We start from the raw sequence: 24,325 nt of genomic DNA, 5'->3' as shown, positions 1-24,325 counted from the left end.
TCTCTCTCTCTCTCTCTCTCTCTCTCTCTCTCTCTCTCTCTCTCTCTCTCTCTCTCTCTCCCCGGTAGTAATTGGTCTATGCCCGCGCCTATGCCGCCATTCGCCAGCGCATCTCGTGGGAAACTCGTGACACACATTTGCGCGGAAGTGCAACTCGTAGACTGCAAGACTCTCGGTGAATCTCGGCGTGTCGCGATGATGAGTCGTCGCGATGCTGCGTCTCGGGACTGAGCTTAATTAAAATCTCGTTTCTAGCCCGACTGCGGCGTCGCCAGCAGCGAAATAACATATGTTGCGAGGATAGAGCGCGAGAAAATTGGAAATAAAATAACGGCGGATAAGACGCCCGCGGTTTAAAAGAATATGCATCTTGCAAAACGTGACACATCAATTAATTGTGACCGATGGAAATCTCACGATTCTTCCGCGCGACCCATGCGAGAAAGAACGGAGACCCATGCGATTGGAAATGACGGATTAAATTAGTTCAGTCCGATTATTTCTGCTTGACCGATCCCCTTTACTTTGTTCTTGCTGTAACGCGATCGACAATTTGCGTCATTTCTATTTTAAATTTATTTCCCTTGCACGTTACACTTTACTCTAGTCTGTGACATTTAAGAAATTTTACGATGCACTTACCGATGTTATCAATATAAATTTCAATTGATCCGCGTTATTGTCGAGGTGAAAGTAATCGACGCAGTAGAACAGAACACGCGTCTTCGCGAACATACGCGAGGTCACCACGGCGACGATGTGAACGCGATGCACTTTGCATGATGTAAATAAACGAAGCCTTGACCGAGCTTGATCCCCCTTCTTCTCTTCGCCCAGACTCATTCACCACAATCAAATCTATTTCTGCATCGGGACTATTAGGATAGAAAGAATGCGAATGGACCGTGTATAGTCTAATAAACCGCCTTATAATCGACACATCTTGGCATGCCTCGGCTTCGCTCAGATTCAACGAACCGTGGCATAAAACGACGACTCCGCGGATTTTGATCGAATAAACAAGAATGAGAAGATCGACGAAGCGTGCAATAGCTCTTAACACCGACATCTCCTTCATGTTTCACACACTTATATCATTGAGATATATGTAATATTTATCGCTACTCATAATCGATTCTTATTTAAGACCGTCTTTAGTACAGTTTTAAGATGTTACAAACCGAGCATAGAATCGTACTAGCATCTTAAGACTTTAATGCTCGTTTCCACTAATGTAGATTAACTTTAATCTCGGTTCACATACTCGTCATATTTTTCTAATTTTTAGAACTAGAAAAAGATGAAGAGTAAATTGAACCGAGATTAAGTTAATTTACATTGATAGAAATGAGAGCATAAGACGAACTTGAAGAATTAGCAGATTATGAATACTGGTTTAAATTCTAATACAGCAGAAAATATACACAATCGATATTAATAAAAAAAAATATAATTATATTATATAATAATAAAATATAATTATATTTTTCATAATAATTTTCTTCGCACTACTTTAAATGCTAATTAGCATCATAATTAAATCGATAATCAATGTAATTTGTGATGTTATTTCCAACTTCAGTTTATGATTGCGTTTTAATTCCGAATCGATGCCCAATTTACAGACCTAAAAAAATATATTTGCAAACTTATATATGAACATTATCCTTCGACTGAAATTCTTTCTTTTAAAATATAATTGATCTCGTCGAAAAATTATCCGTTCTGACTGATATTAAAAGATGCCAGGTGTCTTTGGCATCATTCACGAGACCTCGAAGAATTTGCATGGAAGAGAAAAAAAGAAGAATAGAGAAGAAAGGAAGGAAGGAAAATGAGACGCGCAACAGGCTATACAGGTCGCGTGCGCTTGTTGTCTACCTTTAAGGACGACTTCAAATCAAGCAAGGGGTTTACAGACAGCTCCGATAAGGCACTCGAGGTACTGTTAAGCAGCACGCGGAGGAAGCCGATGGTAATTTTCTCCGCGCGCGCTCTTGCTAGGCCTCGTAGCAGGAGGGGCCTTGTTCCCACGCCCGATGCCGTGATCTTTGCCGAGCTACCTAGTCTCCTAGGAGGCGATCTCTCTCTCCCTCCCCCCCTCCCCACGGAGAAGCACCGCGCATTCTTTCCCCTACACAGGCCGGTTCCTCTCTTCTTCCCTCCTTTCCACTTCTCTCTCTCTCTCTCTCTCTCTCTCTCTCTCTCTCTCTCTCTCTCTCTCTCTCTGCCACTCTTTCTGTCTTGCTCTCCACCATCATGTGGGTTACGTAAGATGGCAATGTGCGAGTCTCTCGTCATGCTGAAATAATAATAACGCGTGCACACAGCCCGAGGCGCAAACGAGAAGCTACGATCGAGGGAGAAAGAGGGAGGAAAAGCGTAGGGAAAGCAAGCGAGATAGAAAAGTAATCGTCCATACGAAGGAGGTAGCTCTCGGAGATAGTACGCATGGTTAACATAATTATGGAGAGTACCTCGCGTGCGCGTGATGCAGCACGCGGTAAACAATCGGTATATTAAGCTACTATCTACACGCGATTCGGAATCGCGATTAGGAGCGGATAGGTAACGGGGCGGTGAAGGTCGTCGAACTCGACTCCGAGCCTTCCTAATCGCCGCGATCGTACTACGATTCATTCTGCGAGGCGATAATAAAGATAAGAGTCTATCATGTAGATTGCGATAAGAATTATGCGATTACATTACGGCGTATATTCGCGCGATTAGCTTGATATAGCATGATAACCGTTCTAATGCGGTCAGCGTCATTGTACTGATGACTGTACAAGATTCTTTCGTAATTACGTGCCAAGTTCTGTCATTTGCCTATTTTGCTTTCGTAATAAAACAGCGAAAGAATGTACACATCCTTTCTCATAAACAACCTCTCTATCTGGAATTGGGCTCGCGTCACGGACGGAATAAAGATCAGCCTCCGAGGCAGAAACACTGGTATGTGGCGTAGTTGGGTAAACGCTTGATAGAGAGAAGAATGCCCGAGATCTTTATCCGAGAGTTATCCCTCGGCGTAGACCCCTCAATGACCCGCTTTTCGGCGACCTGCGAACGTGAACGCTCGGACCTTCTTGGTACTATTAATCCTTACTTAGCCAGGAATGGCGGCGACACAGAGTGTGACTCACACTCTTTGATTTGCGGCGCTATTAACGAACTTTTATAAAAACGAATCTTACGATCCTAAAGTGAGCCAAAACTGTTTGGTGCAAACCCGACTGAAATACTCTAAGCTCCTTAGACTAGGGGGTGTAACGAAACCCCATAACGACAAGTGTATATTCCCATCACGGCACTTTTAACGCGACCACTACGGCCCATCTACGAACAATCGGATTAACGAAGTTAACGAGAGAGGGTGGCCACAAGATATCACATCCCTCGTTCAACCCTCGGAACCTGGGGGTTTGTGTCGCATCTGTCATGCTTCGCACGTGCGGGATCGCCGCGAGCGACTTATGCGCGGGGGTGTAAAGAAAGGGAAAACAGCGGAAACTGGGCCGGTTCTCCTGCATAACGTTTCCGAGGACACGGGATTAACGGTTTTAGCCACACTCGAGTTGTTTTACGTGGGCGATCGGAGTTCGAACTGCAATGTCTAATCTTGCGATCGACAAGCATTGACGCAACTTCTAGAATTCCTATCAATTTAAAAAAAAAAAAAAAAAACTTTGCTAATATCAATTTGAATTGCAGTTTTAACCTTTAAGTGGGTGGCCAAAGCATCCCACACATAGGGTAAATATTCCTACTAATGTGCCTTTTAGCTAATTTGCTTATTACTGAATTAATTATTAAATATTGTATTATTATTAAATATTTAATTTTATCTGCTTGTAATCAATATCGGTTTCTTAACTACTTCTTTTCTTTATAATATTTCTTTAATCTAAAAAATGTTAATACTTTATAATGTTTTGATGACAAAAATTTATTCCTATTAATATGCCCTCAATTTACACATCCACATTTGATTCATTTTAACGTATAATTATTAAAACAAGTAATAAATTTAAACTAATTGTTTAAGTTAATATATTACATAAATCATTATTTCAATTATATTTATTTCAATGTACACTCATTGAACACAATGTTCTCAGCTCTAATACAGGGAACATTAATAGGGACAAGTTTAAAATCTTGCGGTACATATTACTGGATTCACATAAATTCCTCATATCTTTCGAAAAATATTTAAAAGACTTTAATAACTCAAAAAATAAAATATTATCTTCGATATCCTATGCATTCATAATTTAACTTAACAAAAAAAAAATATTTTTTCTTATTCGTGCTAGTTTTCTTTATGATTTATTAAAATATAAAAGCACACTAATGAAGACAGGCACAGTAATTAGGACAATGATCCTAGTTATCTTAAAAAATCTCCTTATCTAAAAAATCTTAAAAAATCTTTATCGTTATCTTAAAAAATCTCCTTATCCTAAAAAGGAAAATAAAAAATATTATCCAGAATTTTAAAGAAATATAATACATATATATTAATTTGTTATTTCTCTGTTGTTCCATTTCATATTGGTACAAATAATATAAATTAATTCTATACATACTATTAAAAAATATATCTATAAAAATAAAAAATTCTGGGAATGTTAGAGAATCTCATGTATACTTACTTAAAAATTAAATAAAAATTAAAACCAATGAAATCTTTAACATTCAATTTAATTAATTCAATAATAAATTTAATATAGGAATTCACAAGATTCAATTTAGATGTGTGCGAATTTAACGTGGCATAGCGAATCGCCAATTTATAAGCGAGGCAAGACGCACGCAGGCGGTCGAGCGATCAGAGAAACGTCGAGATGAACACGATGAGCAATGAAAGTAGAGAAACAAGTGCATTGGATAATTCAGGGTTGCGTTAGAACCGCTGCCTACGTAGTGTACTTGTGTTTAATTAGATAGAAAGTCCGCGGGATATATGGTATCGCGCGGTGTAATTGTGCTTAACGGTTGGGCGTACTCGCGTGGTAGAGTCTCGCGAAAGGAATAACACGATACCTCGAAGACGCGGTCGTTGCTATTGTGGATGGTATCGTCGACCCAGTTATGATCCTAAGCGAAGTTGAAATTAGATTTCTTACGCCATGTTGCTGATATATGACGAGAGAAAGAGAGAGAAAGGCAAACCGATTGTATCATCGGGTCCTTAAACGATCCGCAACATATTGTCGCGATGACTCACGAAAGCACGGGGTCGCGTTAATGAAATTCCGCTTCCTCGTACGACAAAGAAACGCGTGTCATCGCACTAGTCGTTAACCGGAGTCGTGCTCTGCGCGCTAATTTCGAGCACAAACCAACTAGGGAAGCATAAGCGCTCGTTCGAGCGAATAAATTGGAGAAACGCAACAGTCAGTTAGTTGTTGATGTAAGTCTTTCGAAGAGTATAGGCGACTGAAAAGAGAAAATGACTCACAAGTCGCGATGTGTGGCCATCATGAATTAATACTTCGTTAATTATAAATGTAGTCAGTTACAATTTCACAAATTGGATCAATAATTAACAATTTCTTCGATCTTGCAAATTATGCCTGTTTTCATCAAGAATAGATTAACTTTAATCTCAGTTCAACTTACTCCTCATCTTTTTCTAATTCATGGAACTAGAAAAAGATGAAGAGTTGAACCGAGATTAAAGTTAAGATACGTTGGAAATTGGCATTAGTCATTAATGTTGTGTCGCTTTTTAGTAAGTAAAAATTTATTTAAATCTATTATTTATTATTACTAATTTATTTTTATTACACATTAATTTTTTTGAAAATTTTCAGAATCATATTTTAAATGTGTTTGTCGATTGAATTAGTGTATCAAATATTTATTATAAATAGCAATGGAGAGTTTTCGGATTCGACACATTGTGTGAGGAAGAAGTTCACTGATGTGAAAGCAACTGATTCTTAGCAGGGGAGTTCAAAGGGAGAGACCAAAGTTCAGGGAGAGAAAGATGGAGAAAAGGAGAACGATACGTTTTTGTACTCACCGAGAACGTGTGCTGACAGGCGCAATCGTGCCACTCTGGTGGCTCTATTGACTGTCAATGGTCGCCTCGATCGTTGACAAGACAAAGACATCTCAATCTTAGAACAGGACAAAGACATCTTCGAGCTTAGAACGCAAAACAATGACGACTTTCAAAAACGATCAAACAAATATATTTTTACGAAAAAAATTTTGCATAGGAAAGTACAGATTTTTCTTTGATAAAGAAATTTTCCGATATCATTAGCAAAACAGAAAAAAATCTGGAGCTGGCGAATTAAATTGTTGAAGATAACTTGGAAATTTTTCCTGTAAAATTTTATAAAAAGATTGTATCAAATCATAAAAACATATCAAGTATAAAATGACAAAATAAAAAAATTAAATAATGTAGAGCAAATGTTTTCCCATGATTGAACCTTTTATCCGCGGACAGCAGAAGCGCAACGGAATCTATTTAACGCGAGCTTGAGACAAAGAAAATCGATGAGTACTCACTTAGATTGAAAACTAGGTGATCGATTGACTCTCAACGTGGGATTTTCATCAACGTCAGATCCGGCGAAGGGTGTCCAAGGGGCAAAGAGAGGAGGGGTTGAAAGAAGAAGACGAAGGGTGGGAAATGTGGCACGCGCAACGATCTCACATTGTCTTCCGGATCTCACCCTCCCGATTTTCCGGATCGGAAGAAAAACGAATAGAGAGAAGAAGAAAGAATGATAAAAGGAAAACACGAATGGATTTACAAGCCAGGAGAGGCCGGGAAAAGACGGGCAGTCTCAGCCACGCGGCTACAACGACTGGCTTACAGAAGCAAACTCCCCATCTGCTGCGTTGCTGCCCCAACCAACTCCCCGCTGTCATTACGTGTGTCTGTGTGATTCGTCAATACACGGGCACGTGCACATACACATATACTTCGACAAGCTGTGCATGGCAGCCGGGCATTCAAACGGAAAGGCGGATGTATCTGGAGGATCTCACCTTGCGGATGCCAGCGATAAGGCGCGGTCTTATCTACTGATATTAGCGAAAGGCGTAGCATACAATGATAGAAAGTTTCATATATCGATATTAAACTTAAGAATTAACACAAATAATAGAAAACTGATAATAAACTGATGGTCTATGCACATTTTGATAATCAATTTGATGTAAACATAATAAATAATAGTTTGTTTATATTGTAGAATTTATTTTTCAAATTAAAGTATTTATATTGTAGAATTTATTTTTCAAATTGAAACATAAATTCAATTTCTCTTCTCTCCATAATTATTTTTCATTCATATCCCGTTTTCTTCGCAATTACGAATAACTGTTTACAGAGTAATATAAAACGCAATATTGGCCAATTAAAAATGGATTCTTCCTAGAGACTAATTAAGCCCCGACACAAGGAACGTCACGGAGACGCGCATCTCTGATAGTATAAATATGTAAATAGTGAAATACGTTTCTCAAGCGTTAATATACGCGAATTCGACCCTCCAATGGCTGAAGAGCGACACGCAACGCGCGCGCACAGACGTCGCTGTATATGTCGCAGCTGCAGCTGCTCGCAGGAGCGGAACACACGGCTTTGGGGATGGCGATGCATGCTGTAGCAACGGTTGCGCACCACCTGGCCCCGACGAAAGCCAGCCAGCAGCATTGGCATTGGCGTCGACCCCCTCCATCCCTTCATCAGCCAAAGAACGAGATCTAAAAAAAAGACCAGAGAGAGGGAAGAACACAAAAGGACCCTAAGCTTTTAGGCATTCCGGCACCCTCCGGTTGTCCTGAAAACCGATCGATGATCCTGAGAAGCCGTATTTGATCTTGTAAGCATGTCGCTTAACAGTGTGAGGAGGGAATTGCAGCGACCTACATATCTTTTTCTAGAAAAACAATCTAAAAGCGAGCTTGCGCGGTGGGAAAAGACGAATGAACGAAGAATCCACGCATATCCCGAATGGAGTTTCATGGTTCGGCGATTTTCACGGGACATTAGCATACTTGATCGGCTATGTAGGGAGTTACTAATCGATTAGGGGTGACTCGAACAACGTGTCAAATATTACGGGGTTACAACGATTACATACGTGCGCCTGAAATATTAATCACCGTTTAGAATCACCATTTAGAATCACCGTTTGTAATTACATGATTACGATAGGTAAGACAAAAAGTAACCTTAAATTGGTCTCAACACTCAATTACTTCAAGATAATAAAAATTAAAGTCACTTATTGATTCATCTATGTATAAAATTTACTATTATTACAACTTATTATAATAGCTTTCATCGATATAAATCAATAATTCGCAGTAAACGAGACTGATAGATGATGAAAAATGCATTCAAAGCGAGTAGAAGAGCGCCGAAGAAGCATGGAAGAATATGAAGCTGCGAAGTCTGGCCGCGCAAATCGAGAGGATTGAACGGGCTACGTCTCCTTTTTTTTATATAGGATTTCCGTAGAAATGTGGGGATGGCTCCGCGACGCAGAGTACCCCCACCATCCCAACCACTGTCGCCACCATACTCGCCCATGGGATTTGCGCGTGATATCGCAATAGAAGCTCTATCGATCCCAGCCCTCGACACAGCCAGACTGGCCGTTGTCAGGGGGTTGATAGCGATATGCAAAGCTCGGTACGTGCTATGTACACGACTTCGTGTAAAAGCTCCAAATGATTTCGAGCTCACTGACTGAAAACGACAACTGAATCTCTAAATGTAAAATTCACCGAATTTTTTTAAAGCGATGCTCAGAAAGAAAGAAAATAATAAAGTACGATATATATTGCATTACACTTTAGTGTGAGAATTACTCGATAGAAACCGAACCTTTAATCGCATAATGCTCTTATGACGATAAGTTTCACGGTCCATCTGTCCTTAATATCCTGAAGGGAAGCCACCGTCATCGGCTTCCCCTCATGCACGATCCCGCATGCCTTTCCTTCCTATTTCCTTCCTCTCTCTGTGTCTGATCCTCCCCTTCCACAAAAAAATATCTACATGAAACCTACCGAAGTCCGTGGGAATTCACGTGCAAATTCCAGGGTTAAAGAAAAATCCAATATGATTAACACACGTAAAAGATTGCTCTCCTCTTTTGCGTTCTTTAATATCACTTCGACCTTCGTGGTGACGGTGTGTACGCCAATTTCCAAGTTACGCAGGAAAAGACGTAATTGATCGACAAAAAGATTAAAGGCAACGACCTTAACGTCTTTAATTTATCCGATCCAGTTGCTCTCGTTGGCGTCATCCGCGGACTTTCTCGGTTTACACCAGGTCGAATGGTTCACCGTGGCTCTCAACCGTGACGGATGAAGCGGAAAATTCACCGCCGTTCTCTTTCCAGCAGGATTCTTCTTTTTATGCCTCAAACGATACTACACACTCTGGATCTCGATTAAAAGAACGCGAAAGACGTATGCCTCGCCACAATTCTAAATATTACGGCAGCCGTACCGATTATTATCGGCATGGAATATCAATGGGTGATCACGGTGAAATCCTGGCTAATCATAAGTTCGTATGTAAAGAGAAAATCGAAGATTTTCTCTGTGGAATTGAGACAATGCCTGGAAGGTAGAAACGACGCGTGGGAGAAGCTCGTTAGAGTGTGATCATCGGCATTGCCTTCGGGATTTCATTCATGTTAAATTAGACGCAAATTAGCGTGCATACGGAGATTTGCGAAGAGAGAAGGCCTCGATGGAGAGCGGCTGTTGCTTCCTGGCGATAATCTACTAATTGTTTTCGCGTGAATCATCGATCGTGAGCAACTTGGAGTTTATAAAACATACGGATCATTATCATCAAAATGTCAACACGTATGATATATATTTCTCATTCGAATAGTTTTTCAATTCAAATTCCAACACATATATATTTTTTCAAAATTATAATTCAAATCTCTATCGTATTACTAAAACTGTAACGCCAGGGATTATTTATTTCTTATAATTCACTGTTAAATATCCAAAGAACAACAGCAACCCCATCCCTTAAATTAATTTTGTTATTTATTTCTATACATACCAAAATGTAAACCTGTCCATTTCTGTAATTAGTTTCAAAGAAAACAACGTTTATATTAACGTATGCACTTAGTGAATAATGAATTAAATTTGAGTCAAATTTAATATATTTTCTTGAATCAAGTTATTTACTCGCTATTGTTTTAGCTCAAATTGGATGTAATTTGACACTATAAATTTAACAGTAAAATCTTTGTCGTTGCTAAAGCATTGAAGCCGTAACGCCGGGCTGGAGATTGTTGGTTATTTATGATGATCTCACAATCATCAGCGATAATCGCATAAATGCCGAGAAACGATCGAAACGGATTTGATGATGGAAACATATGATAATAGCGCGTAGTTTATCGTCTGATTCGGGTCGCGTTGTGAAATTTTTGGCGGCGAAAATTCGCAGATAGTAAATCATGATGAGGAAAGCAAGTAAAAGTCGTACAAGTTTACGGTTGTGGTGCCGATAAATGCCGGTTGTTTCTATCACCGGCAGGCTTCCTGCGGTTTACAGACGATATGGTTTATCGCATAAAACCGGTACTTTCACGGGATCGCCAGTGCACATGGGTTTCGACGAAGACGAGCACAGACAGATAAATTAATCTTGCCATCGTCATTTCGGCATAACGAAATTGCATTTAATTAAAATATTCATTATCTGTTACTCAAAGTCCATTAATTTAATTATGACTACGAAAAGTGGCTCAATAATTCTTAATTATAATCACAGAGCGCCGAAGAACAATACACTCTCGAGAGTACATTCGGCTAGATAATTAAACGCGAGAGAAATTCTTGTGAGAAATTTTCTCGTGTCGTCTCTAATTGAATTCAATCGCGAGGGTCAGCCGCGAACTTCCTGCGATTAGGTTGATTTCGTATGGCCGGCGGGTGGGCGACATGGAGAATGAGAGGCGCTGGTCAGACGACAGTCACGTCGTCAAAATGAACTCTGACACTCGGCAATTAAATCATCTCGTCGTTCATTCAGACATTGGCTCGCTCATTGAGGCGCCACGCCGCGCGAATTGCGCGTGGGTCGATAACGTTGGATTTTTCACCATAACCCTTCCTTCCTTTTTTTTTTCCATTCGACGATTCTCGGTGATGCGTTTTGTTCGTGGGCGGTAAGTATGCCTCTATCCCAATCAGCGAGTATCAACGACAACTTCCGGCGAGGGTAAATATAAAAGTGCAGCGAAAGTTTCGTGATAAAGGGGGACTTCTGCTCTGCGTCTCCGAACAACTATACGTTAATAATCCAGCGATCGACTCGATTATTCGGTAAGGGCGTCCTTCAAGAACAGATCTTCGCTTTCAATCTGGAGCTCATTATTGCAATGAAGAACTTCATGTCAAGGAGCTTGAAGATTCGAAAAAGATTTTAACGACGATTGCTGAGAAAAGTTCTTATTTGCAGATTATCGTGCATCGAATCATAAAAAAGATTCGATTAAAGTATTCGACAAGTTCTATGATATTATCATCGTCGAAATTGCATCGGCATTGAAATCCTCGAAGTAATTCGAGGGTATGAAGGGCGACGATGCGGTTTCGCAACATTTGTTCCATTAAAGTCTAGAGGCGGTTCTCTACTCCCAGGAGTAATATGTGTATTGCGAGTGAAGGGCTCTAGGGGCTTCTCTTTCTCTCTTTCTCTTTCATCATAGAACATCTCTTGAAAAAGTCAGTCTCAGCTCGAGGGCCAAGAGAACCATCGTGCCGTATATAACTGAACCCACAATTTCAATCAGAAAAATGAATCATCGTGTCTTTGATACATATTTAAAAAAGGAAGGATAACAGTCTAAAACAAATAAGCGTAAATGTCCGCAACAATACCTTACACGATTCTAGTCTTCCAAAGATATAACGTTTATTTTTGTGTCCTTCGTTTTATACAACGTTCTTATCTTCTAAAGCCAAAGTTCCTAAAGTTCGTTACGACTCTATTTTTAGCACCCTTCGAGCAGGCATATCGCGGCACACCCAGGCAACTGCAGGCTTCGTTTCTATGACGATTAAAAAATATCGAGTACATGCCGCATGCCGAGAGAGAACAGTTCGGAGGCTTTCTGAACAAGAAATTGCGCGAATCGAAATGAGAAGAAGCCCAGAAGTAGCCAGACAAATGTGCTCAAATTAAGAAATGATCCCGTCGCGACGGCGCTGTCTCACCACGTTAAAGCATTAAAATCACGACGAACATACTTGAGCGCAGAGTATTTCTATAGGAGGAAAAGAAAACCCTAAAAAGGCAGTAGCGATAAATCTCGGCAAGGGGCGCTCGCCATATTAACTCGTGGCGTATTCAGGGTTACACGAAGGAGAACGCATCGTTAAGACGTTTCGCTGCGTAGTTAAGAGATTTATGTATAGAATATGCGTGAAGATCGCACTGACAACTCTCCCTCATCGTCGTGCTCCTTCATCTCGGGTAATTTGCATCGAATAAATTTTAAGTATTACGTTGATTTCAACAGAACATTTAATTCCGCTTTAAATGCTTTTCTGCCTCACATAATTCGCGAGAAATAATATTCGCCGCGATACTAATTAATTAATGGAAAAAGTTCGCTCGTGAAATCTGAGACTGGGGCTGTATTTAACGGCTAATTAATTCATTATCTCAGAGATTCAAGTGGAATCTAAACTCGACTTGTTTTCGCATCTGTTTTCAGAGTCACGAGATATTTTCTAGTCGACGGGAGTTTATGAAAGTCTATGATCTATCTGGTCTATCATTCGAGAATCCATTACGTTATAATAGCAACAGCGGCTTTAGCTCAGTAAATGAGCTTCTCGAAAGCACTCTCATGAAAGCTCTCTTCGTACTCTGCAATGCGTCTTCTGGAAACACTTCGACCGATGACAGATGTTTGACAGTTAGTTCATTTTTTCGATTAGACTTGTGGAGGAAAGTCAGCAGGAGTTCGCAACGGCACGTCTATTCGTAAACAAATGTATACCGAAAGAAATCATCTCGCGCGAGTAGTAGACAAAACAAGGATGTTTAGGTCTTCGTCATGATTAAGTCGTATGAAGAGAGATGGGCTATAATAACACAGCTTCAACTGTTGGAGTTATGCGAGAAATCGCGGAATTAAATATTCAGAAAACGTTTTGCAATTACGTCACGTTTAACGTAGCCACGTAAAACGAGACGAATGTGGCTCAGAACGAATCGCGTCACGACAGGGTGATCTTACGAATTTTCACGCAGCCGAGCCCGAACGGCTCGAGATAGGTACGCGAGTAGTCTGCTTATGAAGTCGCTTCCGGTGCACGCGCTGCGTACTCACGTGGGGTGTTCACGCACCTTGCTTCCGCAAAGGTCCACTTTCCACGTCCGCATCATGAGATTACGATCGCCTCCGCAAAAGGAGGAGCGCGAAGCAGACACGCGCGAAAAACGACAGGATCTTATTCCAATGTCTAAGTCCGCAATTGTTATCGAGGACTTGGATAAAATGTAGGTAGATTGAGATGTAGAACGTCTTGATCGATGCATTTGGTCTCGGACAAAAGTCGACCCAAAAGAACTCGATCCAGGAAAACGGAACTCTCAGCTCCATTGTGTTATCGATGTCGACTTCCGTCCTTGAATACCCTCGTTTCCGCTCACGATGTGCCGTCAGCCGGATGTTGCGGGCGATACCTTGTCGAAATTATGTTTGCGAAGAACATCAGCGAATCGGTCAGCGCGAATTGAGAAGGTACGTATCATTGCAGAGAAAAACGAAAGATACTCCAAACAAAAAATGGCGATTATTTTAAAGATATCTAAATTAATATAGATATCTTTTCTTATCGAAGCTTAATGCTCAACTTCAAAATAAGTTATATGATCAAAATTGACTTTAGACAATGGAAAGTATTTTAAAAAAATATAGTATTGAGTACTTTCCAGCAAGAGATATAGATGACAATGTAATACAATGAATCATTATAGACATCCTCCTTTGAGATATCTGACGCTATGGAATTTAGACAAATCTAACTTTCAGAGCTCTCAAAACCGAACGCTACACACAAATAGTGCTTTCCAGTAAAAGGTAGTGTAACATAGTGATCATTTTATCTTTATTAATATTAATAAACAATATTTAATATTAATAAACAATAAGGATAGGTAATGTGATTCACTGTATTATTTGTATCTCTTGCTGAAAGACACTTGCTGAAAGACACCCAAAACTGCATTCTTTTTTATACATTTTCACTGTCTAGCGTCAATTTTGAATAAATCCAACTTTCAGTGTCAAGTTAAGAGCACATGATTATGCTGACGCTATTTTTCGCGTCTCATGAAATGGCATGGCTTTATATGTAACAGATTTTTATTTGGCGAGAACTTTGTTTGATATTCACAGATTTACACGAACTAACTCCGTTTTCGATTAAATAATCCATTTGAAGTTCGCTGAACTCATTCTGCGGTTTGTGTATATACATATAGATATACTACGTGTATATACATAGATATACTACGTATATATTTATTTACATGCATGTATCCTGTTGAGATAAGAATGTGGTAAATGTGCTGCAGTTATGAATTCCGATATGCTTATATCTTACTGGCATATGCATGCCAGTTATTACTGTCATTTAGAATCATTAAGGCCAAAGCACAGATCTTTGCATAACGCATAATGCTTAAAGTATAAAAAGTCAACCAATCAGAGTTTTTTATTTCACGGAAATGAAGGACTTTCATTGATTTATGCGTTATGCAAGATTCTATGCTTCCGTCCTTATTCAGGAAGGAAGGATGAATGAACGCTTCTTGGAAAGGACTGACTCTTAAGGACACGGCCGCCGAACCCTTAAAATAGGCGGAGAATTCCCCCGATTAAACGGTCCGACCAGCTGAGAGGAACACTACGCGGCATCATGAACCGCAAAACCGGTTCGCGAAACGCTTGTGGGAACAAAGACGGGTTCCGCGGCTCGCTCTCTGACGTCACACGGCGAAGCGGAAAGTGGGTGGGTGGGTGTGCGAGGTTGTCGAGTCAGTGAGGACGGTCAGTGATCGTTCCTTGGGCTATCTTCTTCTACGAGACAACTTGGACGACTTGCAAGGCTCACCCATTCCGGAAAGAGGACTCGACAGACACGCAGAAACCGTAAGACATTCTATTTCTAACTAATTGAGGAGATACCATGAGAAATACATGATTAGACGATAGTAATTACTTTAACAACACTGTATGTGCGTGTACATGAACGTGTATTTAATAAATTATTATTCGAGTTACGTTATAACTAAGTTAATAAATATATAAGTAAGAAAATTAATAAGTAAGAAAACTTTATCATATAAAAGACTTCAAATTCCAAGAACGTCAATACTTTATACTTTAATTAATTCTCTCATTGAATTCAATAAATCGATAAATCAAGGTTTAAACATTTATTGTGGATTCGAAAGTATGTTAATAACCGAAGATCAAGATTTCAATAGATATAGCAAAGTGAAACTTGTGGGAAACTCTGATTCCTTGAATCATATCCGACGCAGGTGATACATTGTTTGTATGCACGCGCGAACGCAGCATTATGCAATTTACATTGCAATAACGTTTCGTCACGGCCAGCAACTTAATGCGTCACCAATCGTTTTCAGTGACTCAGATCGGAAAGGGGAAAAGGACCCTTTCCTCGAACAGGTAAATCAACTTTAGTTCAGTCATGACCGGCACTTCTCGATTGCACGATTGAACGCGAAAAAAAATTCTCTCTTTTTTTCTCCTTGTTGATGATCGAACAACATAATCCCGGTTACGAGGACAAAAAGAAAAAAATACGAGATGGAATTGTAAGACAAACTGGTTATAACAGACGCAAGAAGGAAAGAAATCTCAGCCGCGGCTATTGAGAGCGAAAAAAAAGGAGTCGCGATGAGGATGAGAAAGTAAAAAGATTGAGAATCTCTGCAATCGAGTGATTCACCAAGCCGCAAAATAAAAACAAGAAAAAGAAGGAAAAGCAAAGAGTATCCCAGAAGCAATACGATCACTTACTTTCTTCGTTTCATTCATTCCGCGATGATGATGATAGCAAAAAAGCGTCCTATCTTACTAGAAATATTCTTCTTGTTATATATTGATCTTGTTGATTTTCTCTCCATTTTTTTTCTCAAAGTAAAAATTGTTATATGTTCTAAAGAAATAAAAATAAATAACAAAAGCAAAACTGTAGAATATTTTAATACAGTTAGGCCAAATGTTTCATGCAAAGCAACCAACGAAACAACTTCGAAATTTCAAGGTAGCTTCGTGAGCTGTTTTCTCCAGTTTTCTTTGATCAAAAGAGGAAAAGAGAAAAGAGAGATAGAGGTAAAAGCTACTTCTCTTATACACAATTGCAGAAATGAAGAAAGAATTGATCGAACAATCAAGACTACAACAAAATTATCCTTAAAAAAAAAATTATAATTTTTTAGTGCTCAATAAAAATAAGATTCAAGTAATTACGAAAAACTGCAACATATTGCATATTGTTTCTTACTTATTTAATTCATATTATACTTCGCGAAAGATGTAAATACAGTGTAAAATTTTTGCCAATTAGATTTAAAAAATTATATAAGCTTAAAAATTAGAACAGATTTATAATAATAAAGTCATATTACGTATTTATTGATATAATAATAAATAATTAAAACTACGCAAGAATAAGTTTAAAACAATTCCTCTTTGATATAAAGTATCCCAGTAGTACGTATCCCTTTTACAAATCTTCAACGGTTCAAAGCCCTCCCACAAAGGGCTTGCGTTGGTCCCCAGAAACCTCCCGGTAGAGGAACGTCGTTGACACGTAAAATTTATCACGTAAGTAAGAAAAACTACTCTTTTTCCTTTCTCCACTCCACTCCACTTCATTCCATTCGTAAAACTCCACTTATAACCTTTAACCTCGATTTCAATCGACAACAACTGACGCTTTGTCTGATAGTAAAAAACCGTGTTACAAATCTTGCCGGGAAATAGCATTTAAAGATCTCGGTCATCAGATTACACCGGAATGTACAGATACAACAAGAATGTAGCCACAAACAAAAACATTTTCTTGGAATCGTGTACCTACAAAAAGTATCATATGAATATTCTTCAAACATTATCACGTACATACTAATAATGTTAATTAGATGTATAAATTATATAAAAAAATAATATATATGTATATAATCATGAATCATTAATTAAGAGTATTAGTTCGATTTTCTGTTATTCTATATTACTGTTTAAGTGGACTTCAATTTAATCCTTTCTAAAACAATCTAAGTAAATAAAAGTAAAAATTGTGATTCAACACAATCGAATTAAATCTTCGGTGTTCCTTTTGTTTCCCCCATCATCATGCTCAAAATTTTGTGATGATGAACATGTGAAAGATGAAGAAAAGAATGGCAATAAGTTTCGAAAACAAAAATCGCGCAATTGAGAAGTAGTTTCCGATTACTTTGTGAGAAACTGTCGATATGAAAGACTGAATCGCAAAACAAAGATACCCGATAAAAACGCTGCAGGATGCTGGAAATGAGAAACGAAGAAGCTCAAGTCAATGAGAAGCTATATATCCTTTTGTGCTGCGCCTACCTTGTGGAATTCAACGGATCGTCCATTGAAGGAAAAGTCGGTCAACGAAACACAACTCAGGCAGTAAATTCGCCACGAAATGAGCTTTTATTTAAATGAAAACAAGCGTGACGATACATTCTGAAATTGGAACAGTTGTACGAAGCTCCTTCGTATCCAGTACTTTTCGATCAACTTTTACTGTATCGTATCAACTTAGAATCGATCACATATCCAATAAGGATATGGGTTTGCTGAAGTATTTAAAAATTAATTTAGCCATATATAATAAATCTGCAAAAAATGATTTTGTTGGACAAAATAATTCTATAAAATGTTTAATGTCAATGCTACAAAAAGTTTCAATATTCTACCAATCAGCTTGATCGTACAAAATTACTTTGATGATCCAAACCAAATTATTTTCAGATTTGTAACTAGCTAAATTTTTAGAGATTTCAGCAAAACTATTCTTCTTATCACAGATCGATTGGTCTGCAAAAATCTAGTACATACAACATTAATAACAAATTTTTAATTAAAAGTTCATTCTTTCCCCAAAATTATTATCTACAAGTTCTATCTACAAGTTAAATCGTTTCCCCATATATAAAACATATATTAATTTTTTATTACAATTAAAAACCGCCTCTCAACACAAATACCTTCCTAAGTAATAATAGTATAATAATAATATAGTTAAACTTCTCCCAAAATATGGTGAAAAGTTGAAGGCAGCAGATCCGTCGTCAACAATTATTGGACTCGCGATAAACCGCCGACGAACCGCAGGGAAAAGCCAAAATTGTTTCCCCGCTCGTTCTATCCGTTTTAGAGTTTGGAGATTCATTCCTCGATGACGAGAGAGTTTACCACTCGGTTTCAGCAATATTCATTGGGACGCTCGATGAATTCAATTTTACAGCAACGATTTGAATGCAGATCACTTTGGCAAGAGCTTGGGAGTATGATGATACACGATACACGATATAATATTAGCTAACAATAAAACATCAATAAAAGTATATATATATGGGGGAAGTCAATTTTTTTCGCAATCAAATTCAAAAATATTAAATTCTGTAAATAGACAGATATGTAAAATCAGAAGTTGATGAATCCAAACATTATTGGTTAATTATTGGATAAACTTTGTTCCATCAAGCCTCATTTATAAAGGAAGCCTTCCGAATGTCGTTGACCGGCAAAATCGGACAAATCTCAGAGCAGTGCAGAGCAGGGTTTGTGATCGATCGATTAGTCGCATGATCGGCCGAGCAGTGACCGGAAAGTATCAGAGACAATGAGGAAGTGATGGAGGTGTGGCTCACCTAGACCCATCTTGCGCTTGAGTTTCTTGAGCACTTTCATCTTGCTGCGCAACGGTGCCAGGATGTTATTGTCGCCGCTGTTGTTGTGCTGCGGCGACGCGCTTGGCGGTGCGTGCTTGCCGTGATGATGATGATGATGGTGATGATGATGGTGCTGATGGTGGTGATGGTGATACGGCTCGTAGGATTGCTGCTGCTGCTGTTGCTGCTGCTGTTGCGACTGTTGCACGCTCGCGCCGGAACTGCCGACGTGGCTGCAGCAGTGACAGGGGTGGCTGCTTTTGCTGCCCTTGATCGCACACTCTCCGGACACCCCCATAAATGTGGCCGTACTGCTCTCGCGAGTCAGACGCGAAAAATCGCGACTACAGGGGGTATGTAGATGAAGATTGGAAATAGGGGAGCAAACGGCGCGAAATCGATATTACGAACGATCTAATTCCGATGATCTCACTGACGATCGCACTTTCGGACACTGATCGCGAAGACAAGATTTACTCCCTCAGCTTCTCTTTCACAACACTACGCTCGGTCGTCAAAATCATGAAACTACTCTAAACGAAAACGTTAATGTGAAGAAAATCTGATGGAGAAAACGACCGAGACATAAAAATTAAACGTGAATCCGTAATCCTTTCCCGTTCAGACTGTCGTTAATTTGGCGATGAGTCTAACGGGTGGACGTCGCGATCACTGCGCAAATCTCAAACCCAAGACAGAGAGAGAAGGAGAAAGCTATATATATATATATAGAGAGAGAGAGAGAGAGAGAGAGAAAAGGGACTTGCGAACAAGACCGCGTGTCACGGCGACGAATGGGGCGATCTAGCACGTAGATCGCAAATCGCCTGCGTGCCCCGTCGAGCGCCCTGGGACGACTGACTGTTTTCTGTTGCGGAGCGCGAGAGTATTGCCGTAACGCGCGCGAGCCGGCATCCAATGAAACCGGCCGAATCCCCACCGTTCTCGGAGATGGAGGTGCATGGAGGGGTAGACTGGCACCTGGTGGACAGCTGCCCTTTACCTGGCCACGATGCACCCGGCCACCCCAACGCACGAGATCGGGGATACATCGCCGACCAGAGAGAGTTAGGATATACGAAGCGGCTGGAAGAGAGGACTACGACTCCTCTCCATTAATTTCAACCTCTAGACTAGGCAACTGTCAAAGTTGGTTCGCACGATTCTCTTTTCACGTGAGATTCACTAGGAATACAATTCCATTCTAATGGCCGAAACTACCGTTTCACAATGAAAATGATTAGTGAAAGAATCTCCAATTGTACAATAATTTAATCAAAAACGCCTTCTGAGAGTATTATCGTTCGGTTAGTAATTTAAAATTTAAGTGAAAATGAAGCGGTTGTAACTTTACAAAGAATTGATAAATTACTTCTATCGAATCGAATAGAAATAAATAAATCCACGAGCGCGCCTCCGTTTTGGTTCCCGACTTGGAAATGTGCGCAGCTCGAAGCGTATCGAGAGGAAGATCGTGTTTCCATGGGATTCAAGATGCGCCTCTCATCCCATGACGACGCGGACCAAGATCGCCGCGCGAACTACAAATTACATAATAACAAATAAAAAGGGAAGAAAAATGATATTCGTCACACGGCATCACACGAAGAAATTTTATACAGGTACCCATATCCCTTTAATCCGTCACGCGCAAAGACCACAAAATTCGTTCGATCTCTTGCGTCCGATATTTCACTTAATTTCCATGCGGGCATTTTCAAAAACGATGCAGGAATGATATATTGATATAAGAGAAGATTTTTAATTTAATTTTTCACGATTAAATTAAAGGCGGTTGCATTATAGAAGATATATCAAAAGGGCGCGATCTCCTCCAGGAGAGAACTTTTTCTGTCGGATAAAATTCAATTTGCACGAAGGAGACACCGAATCGACTTACGTGCGAAAAGAAACATCATTATGACCTGAAGTGAAGGGAGTTATTGGATCTATATCGAGTTGAAGAGATGAAATCGAAGTCTCGCCAATCGATACAACGGATATTCGCGAGAATTTGATGCTTTTCATTTCCAATGTGATAGACACTTTAATAGCACAAATTAATTAATATAATAGCAAATTTAATTTGACGAATTATGCGTATATATTAAAATTGCTTATATTAAAATACATTAATCTAATCTAAAAGTATAAAAGTCTATTGAAAAAAATGATTGGCTGCTGCAGCAAATTAGATAGTAAAATATAGCATAGCATTTTTAATTGGTTGCAGCAGTCAATTTTTAGTTGCATTAGCCTATCGGAATCCTATACTGACATTGCAGATAGGCTAATGCAACCAAAAATTGGCTGCTGCAGCCAATTAAAAATACTATGCCATATTTTACCATCTAATTTGCTGCAACAGCCAATCTTTTTCTTCCATATATATTAAAATATTGATCTAATCTAAGTGTAAAAGTAAAATGCAAATACTTTAAAATATAAAGTATTGTTTTATCAAACAACACGATAAAGTGTATTGAAAGTTTTGCAGTTTAATTACTTGTTTTTATATTTATACGAAATTTATATCTTTACGTCAATTTGTTTTATGTGCACTATAAGTACATCCAACCGAATTCGCTATGAAAGTCGATTAGTATTAAAGAGGGAGGGGAAAAAGAACAACTACAATGAAAACACTTGCTAATACATGTTGGCGCAACCCCTTCATATCGATGACCTTGTCGCAATTCTCTCCCCCCGTTTGCTTTTGTATGTCGGTTACGACGCTAAATGACTCGTATTCATAGAGACCCCATCATCCGATAACTCAAATTTCGCCGACAGGTTGCGGCATTTGTGCAAGGTGCATCCAATGTGCAATATTATGCACCCTTGCGAAGTACCTACGGTGCCGTTATAACAGTCCGGAAAAAACCGCTGCTACTTTATTCCTTCGCCTCTTTATCTGCCTTATCGATTTCGCGCCTATAAAAGAATTATGCAACCGCATCAAAAAGGAGAGAGAAATATAATATGTTTGTGAAACAATGACCCTCGACAACACAGTGTCACTTTGTCAGCCACTGTTTCAACACAGTTAACGGGATAAAGTCAGACGTCACTCTGGACGCGACATTAGTTTCTATTTATATCTCAACACTCAAATAATTCTCATTTGTTACATCACAACACAGTTGAATTCCTTTTCATTTTGACAAGTGAGATTCAACTGAGTTTTTATCTACAATCTGCACAAGCTCGAGATGTGCTTTCCTGAGTCTTATTAACTCACATTAAAAGTGAGATTACAATCTTGTGTTATTACGCGATAACTTTGTCATCAAAGCAAGCAAGCAGTGATATCACTATCTGAGTGTAAAATACTCATGTAACTTTAGACTGAGTATCACTTGCATGAAAACAGAAAGCAACTATTGTTTTCTGCAAGGCGTGAATACGTTCCGTATGAGAAAAAGAAGCGCAAATACGCGAAAGTCATCATAAGTCATTAAAACGGAATCTGCTCGACCACGGCTCTCGAAATGAAAAGGCGTTTGTCACGCTACGCGGATTTCCTCTCACTCTTGTGTGTGCATGTCGCAAGCATTTTCATTCACAGCGGAAGGTAGGAAACGAGCCGGCATTCTCTCTCTCTCTCTCATACGGATGGGAAATAGATCCACGGCATCGTAGCCGCGCAGCTTCCTTTCGCACATCCTTTTCGTCTTTCTTGCATAAACGATTGCGCGCGACAATAGTCGGGCGACAATAAACGGGCGCCAATTGTCCGCCTTCATTCATCGAAATTCAATAATGTACAATAGATAGGTGCCGGAAAGCTTCTCGAGCGTTCATTTCAAATACACGGAAACAATCATTTCGCGTTGTAATGATTTTATGTAATTGTCGGAGATAATAATAAAATATAGACAACTTCGTATTTTTTCTTTTATGCGATAAACAGTTCTCTCGTAATGAACATGACAAGTAACTCGAGCCTTTCATTCTCGTGAGCGATTTAACGATTTAATTACACAATGCAGCAGTTCCGTAAGAGAGAATAATGACGAGACGTCACAGACACGTCCGAAAGTATGCTTCTTACATCGCCACCTCAATTAATTCCCCGCTCGTCTCTCATTATATCCCCGCTGTACGCGGGCGCGCATTGTTACTTGCACACGCGCGCGCGCGCACGCATGCGGCCCATATGCGGTTATTTATATGCACGCGTGCACGCACGCACGCACACGCGCGCCATGTCCTTTCTTCGCCGCGTCGCTATACAGTGATGATAATAATACATCTCGTTGACCGCAAACATAGACATAGACATATGAATTTCAGGATGCGAGTGCAAAGTCCTTTGCCGAAAACACTTTCGGCTTTTCCATCGTTTGGAATTGTCTAAATCTGAATCAGTGCATAATCACTAATTACCCAGTGACATACTTCAATACTTGGCATTGGATAATCAGTGAAGTTCAACTAAAAAAATGAAGAATGTTTGAGCATTATATAATTAAAATACTGATATTTACATGTTAATTTCAATCTTCTAATACTACATTCATTGAATTTATAAAATAAGATTAGTTAGATCATACAATAAAGATTAATAAAAAAATAGATTAGAGATCTTCACATTTAATTCACTGATATCAGTGATTATCCACTGATTCAGATTTAGAGAAAAGGAAATATATATTTTGACGACATTTATCGCAAAATTTAATGTCTTGGATTTGTGCGAATAAACTTTTACAGGAAAAAGTCACTATAATGGCTAAAACATGTCATAATTTGAGCAACATAGAAAGAATAGAATTTTGTTAAATTATCTAAAAATTTTGCTAGGTATAGATTTGAAAATAAATTTAATAGTCCAACAAAATTATTTTCAGATCTATATCTAACAAAATTTTACATCTTTTATCAAAACCGTTCTTTAAAATCGCAAAAGAGTACAATGAAATGATACATTAAACAAATCCTACTCAAGAGCTGTAAAATTTAAAAAATATAGATTCACGCCTTTAAAGATTAAATAATTGGACAAAAAATACGAAATATATCTTTGAACATTTAATTTGAAATTTATCGAGATAAAATATTTTTGTGTAAGTGGAGTATTTTTTTCTCTCTTTTACTCCAGAGATTTTCAACGCCAGTGAATCGACGTAGCTCACGTGCCCTCTGCGATCTCGTGGAGGCGAACGTGAAGCCTCGCGAATCCGGCCATAGCCTCGAGGAAACGGAAACACGCCTCGGTAGCTCACTCACCGCCTTCACGGAACTTAAAATCTGACTGGCGATATGTTTTGGAGAACGCTCAGAGAAATACACAATGAACAATTTACTCGGCGTCTCTCTCTC

At 39.1% G+C, this 24,325-nt stretch overlaps 1 protein-coding gene across 3 annotated transcripts in view; it reads right to left on the bottom strand.

The window, feature by feature from the left end:
• The window catches only part of LOC108689745 (protein neuralized), a 59,589-nt gene that overhangs the window by 10,808 nt on the left and 24,456 nt on the right, over nt 1-24,325 (bottom strand). The window contains exons 1-2 of one of the 3 annotated variants that reach the window (XM_018196669.1): nt 6,532-6,823; nt 6,035-6,131 (exon numbers count right to left, since the gene is read on the bottom strand). The exons of 1 other annotated variant lie outside the window; for it this stretch is intronic. In XM_018196669.1, the coding sequence (XP_018052158.1) occupies nt 6,035-6,125 (91 nt within the window). In that variant the 5' untranslated portion in view covers nt 6,126-6,131; nt 6,532-6,823. Of the gene's footprint in view, nt 1-6,034; nt 6,132-6,531; nt 6,824-18,979; nt 19,497-24,325 lie in introns of those variants that run through there. One more of the 3 variants, XM_018196667.1, reaches the window with a different exon arrangement.

This window comes from Atta colombica, unplaced genomic scaffold (assembly GCF_001594045.1).
Source record: "Atta colombica isolate Treedump-2 unplaced genomic scaffold, Acol1.0 scaffold275, whole genome shotgun sequence".
NCBI classification, from domain to species: Eukaryota; Metazoa; Arthropoda; class Insecta; order Hymenoptera; family Formicidae; genus Atta; species Atta colombica.
The sequence above is the reverse complement of the archived record's forward strand: the minus strand, read 5'-3'. Positions and strand labels throughout refer to the sequence as shown.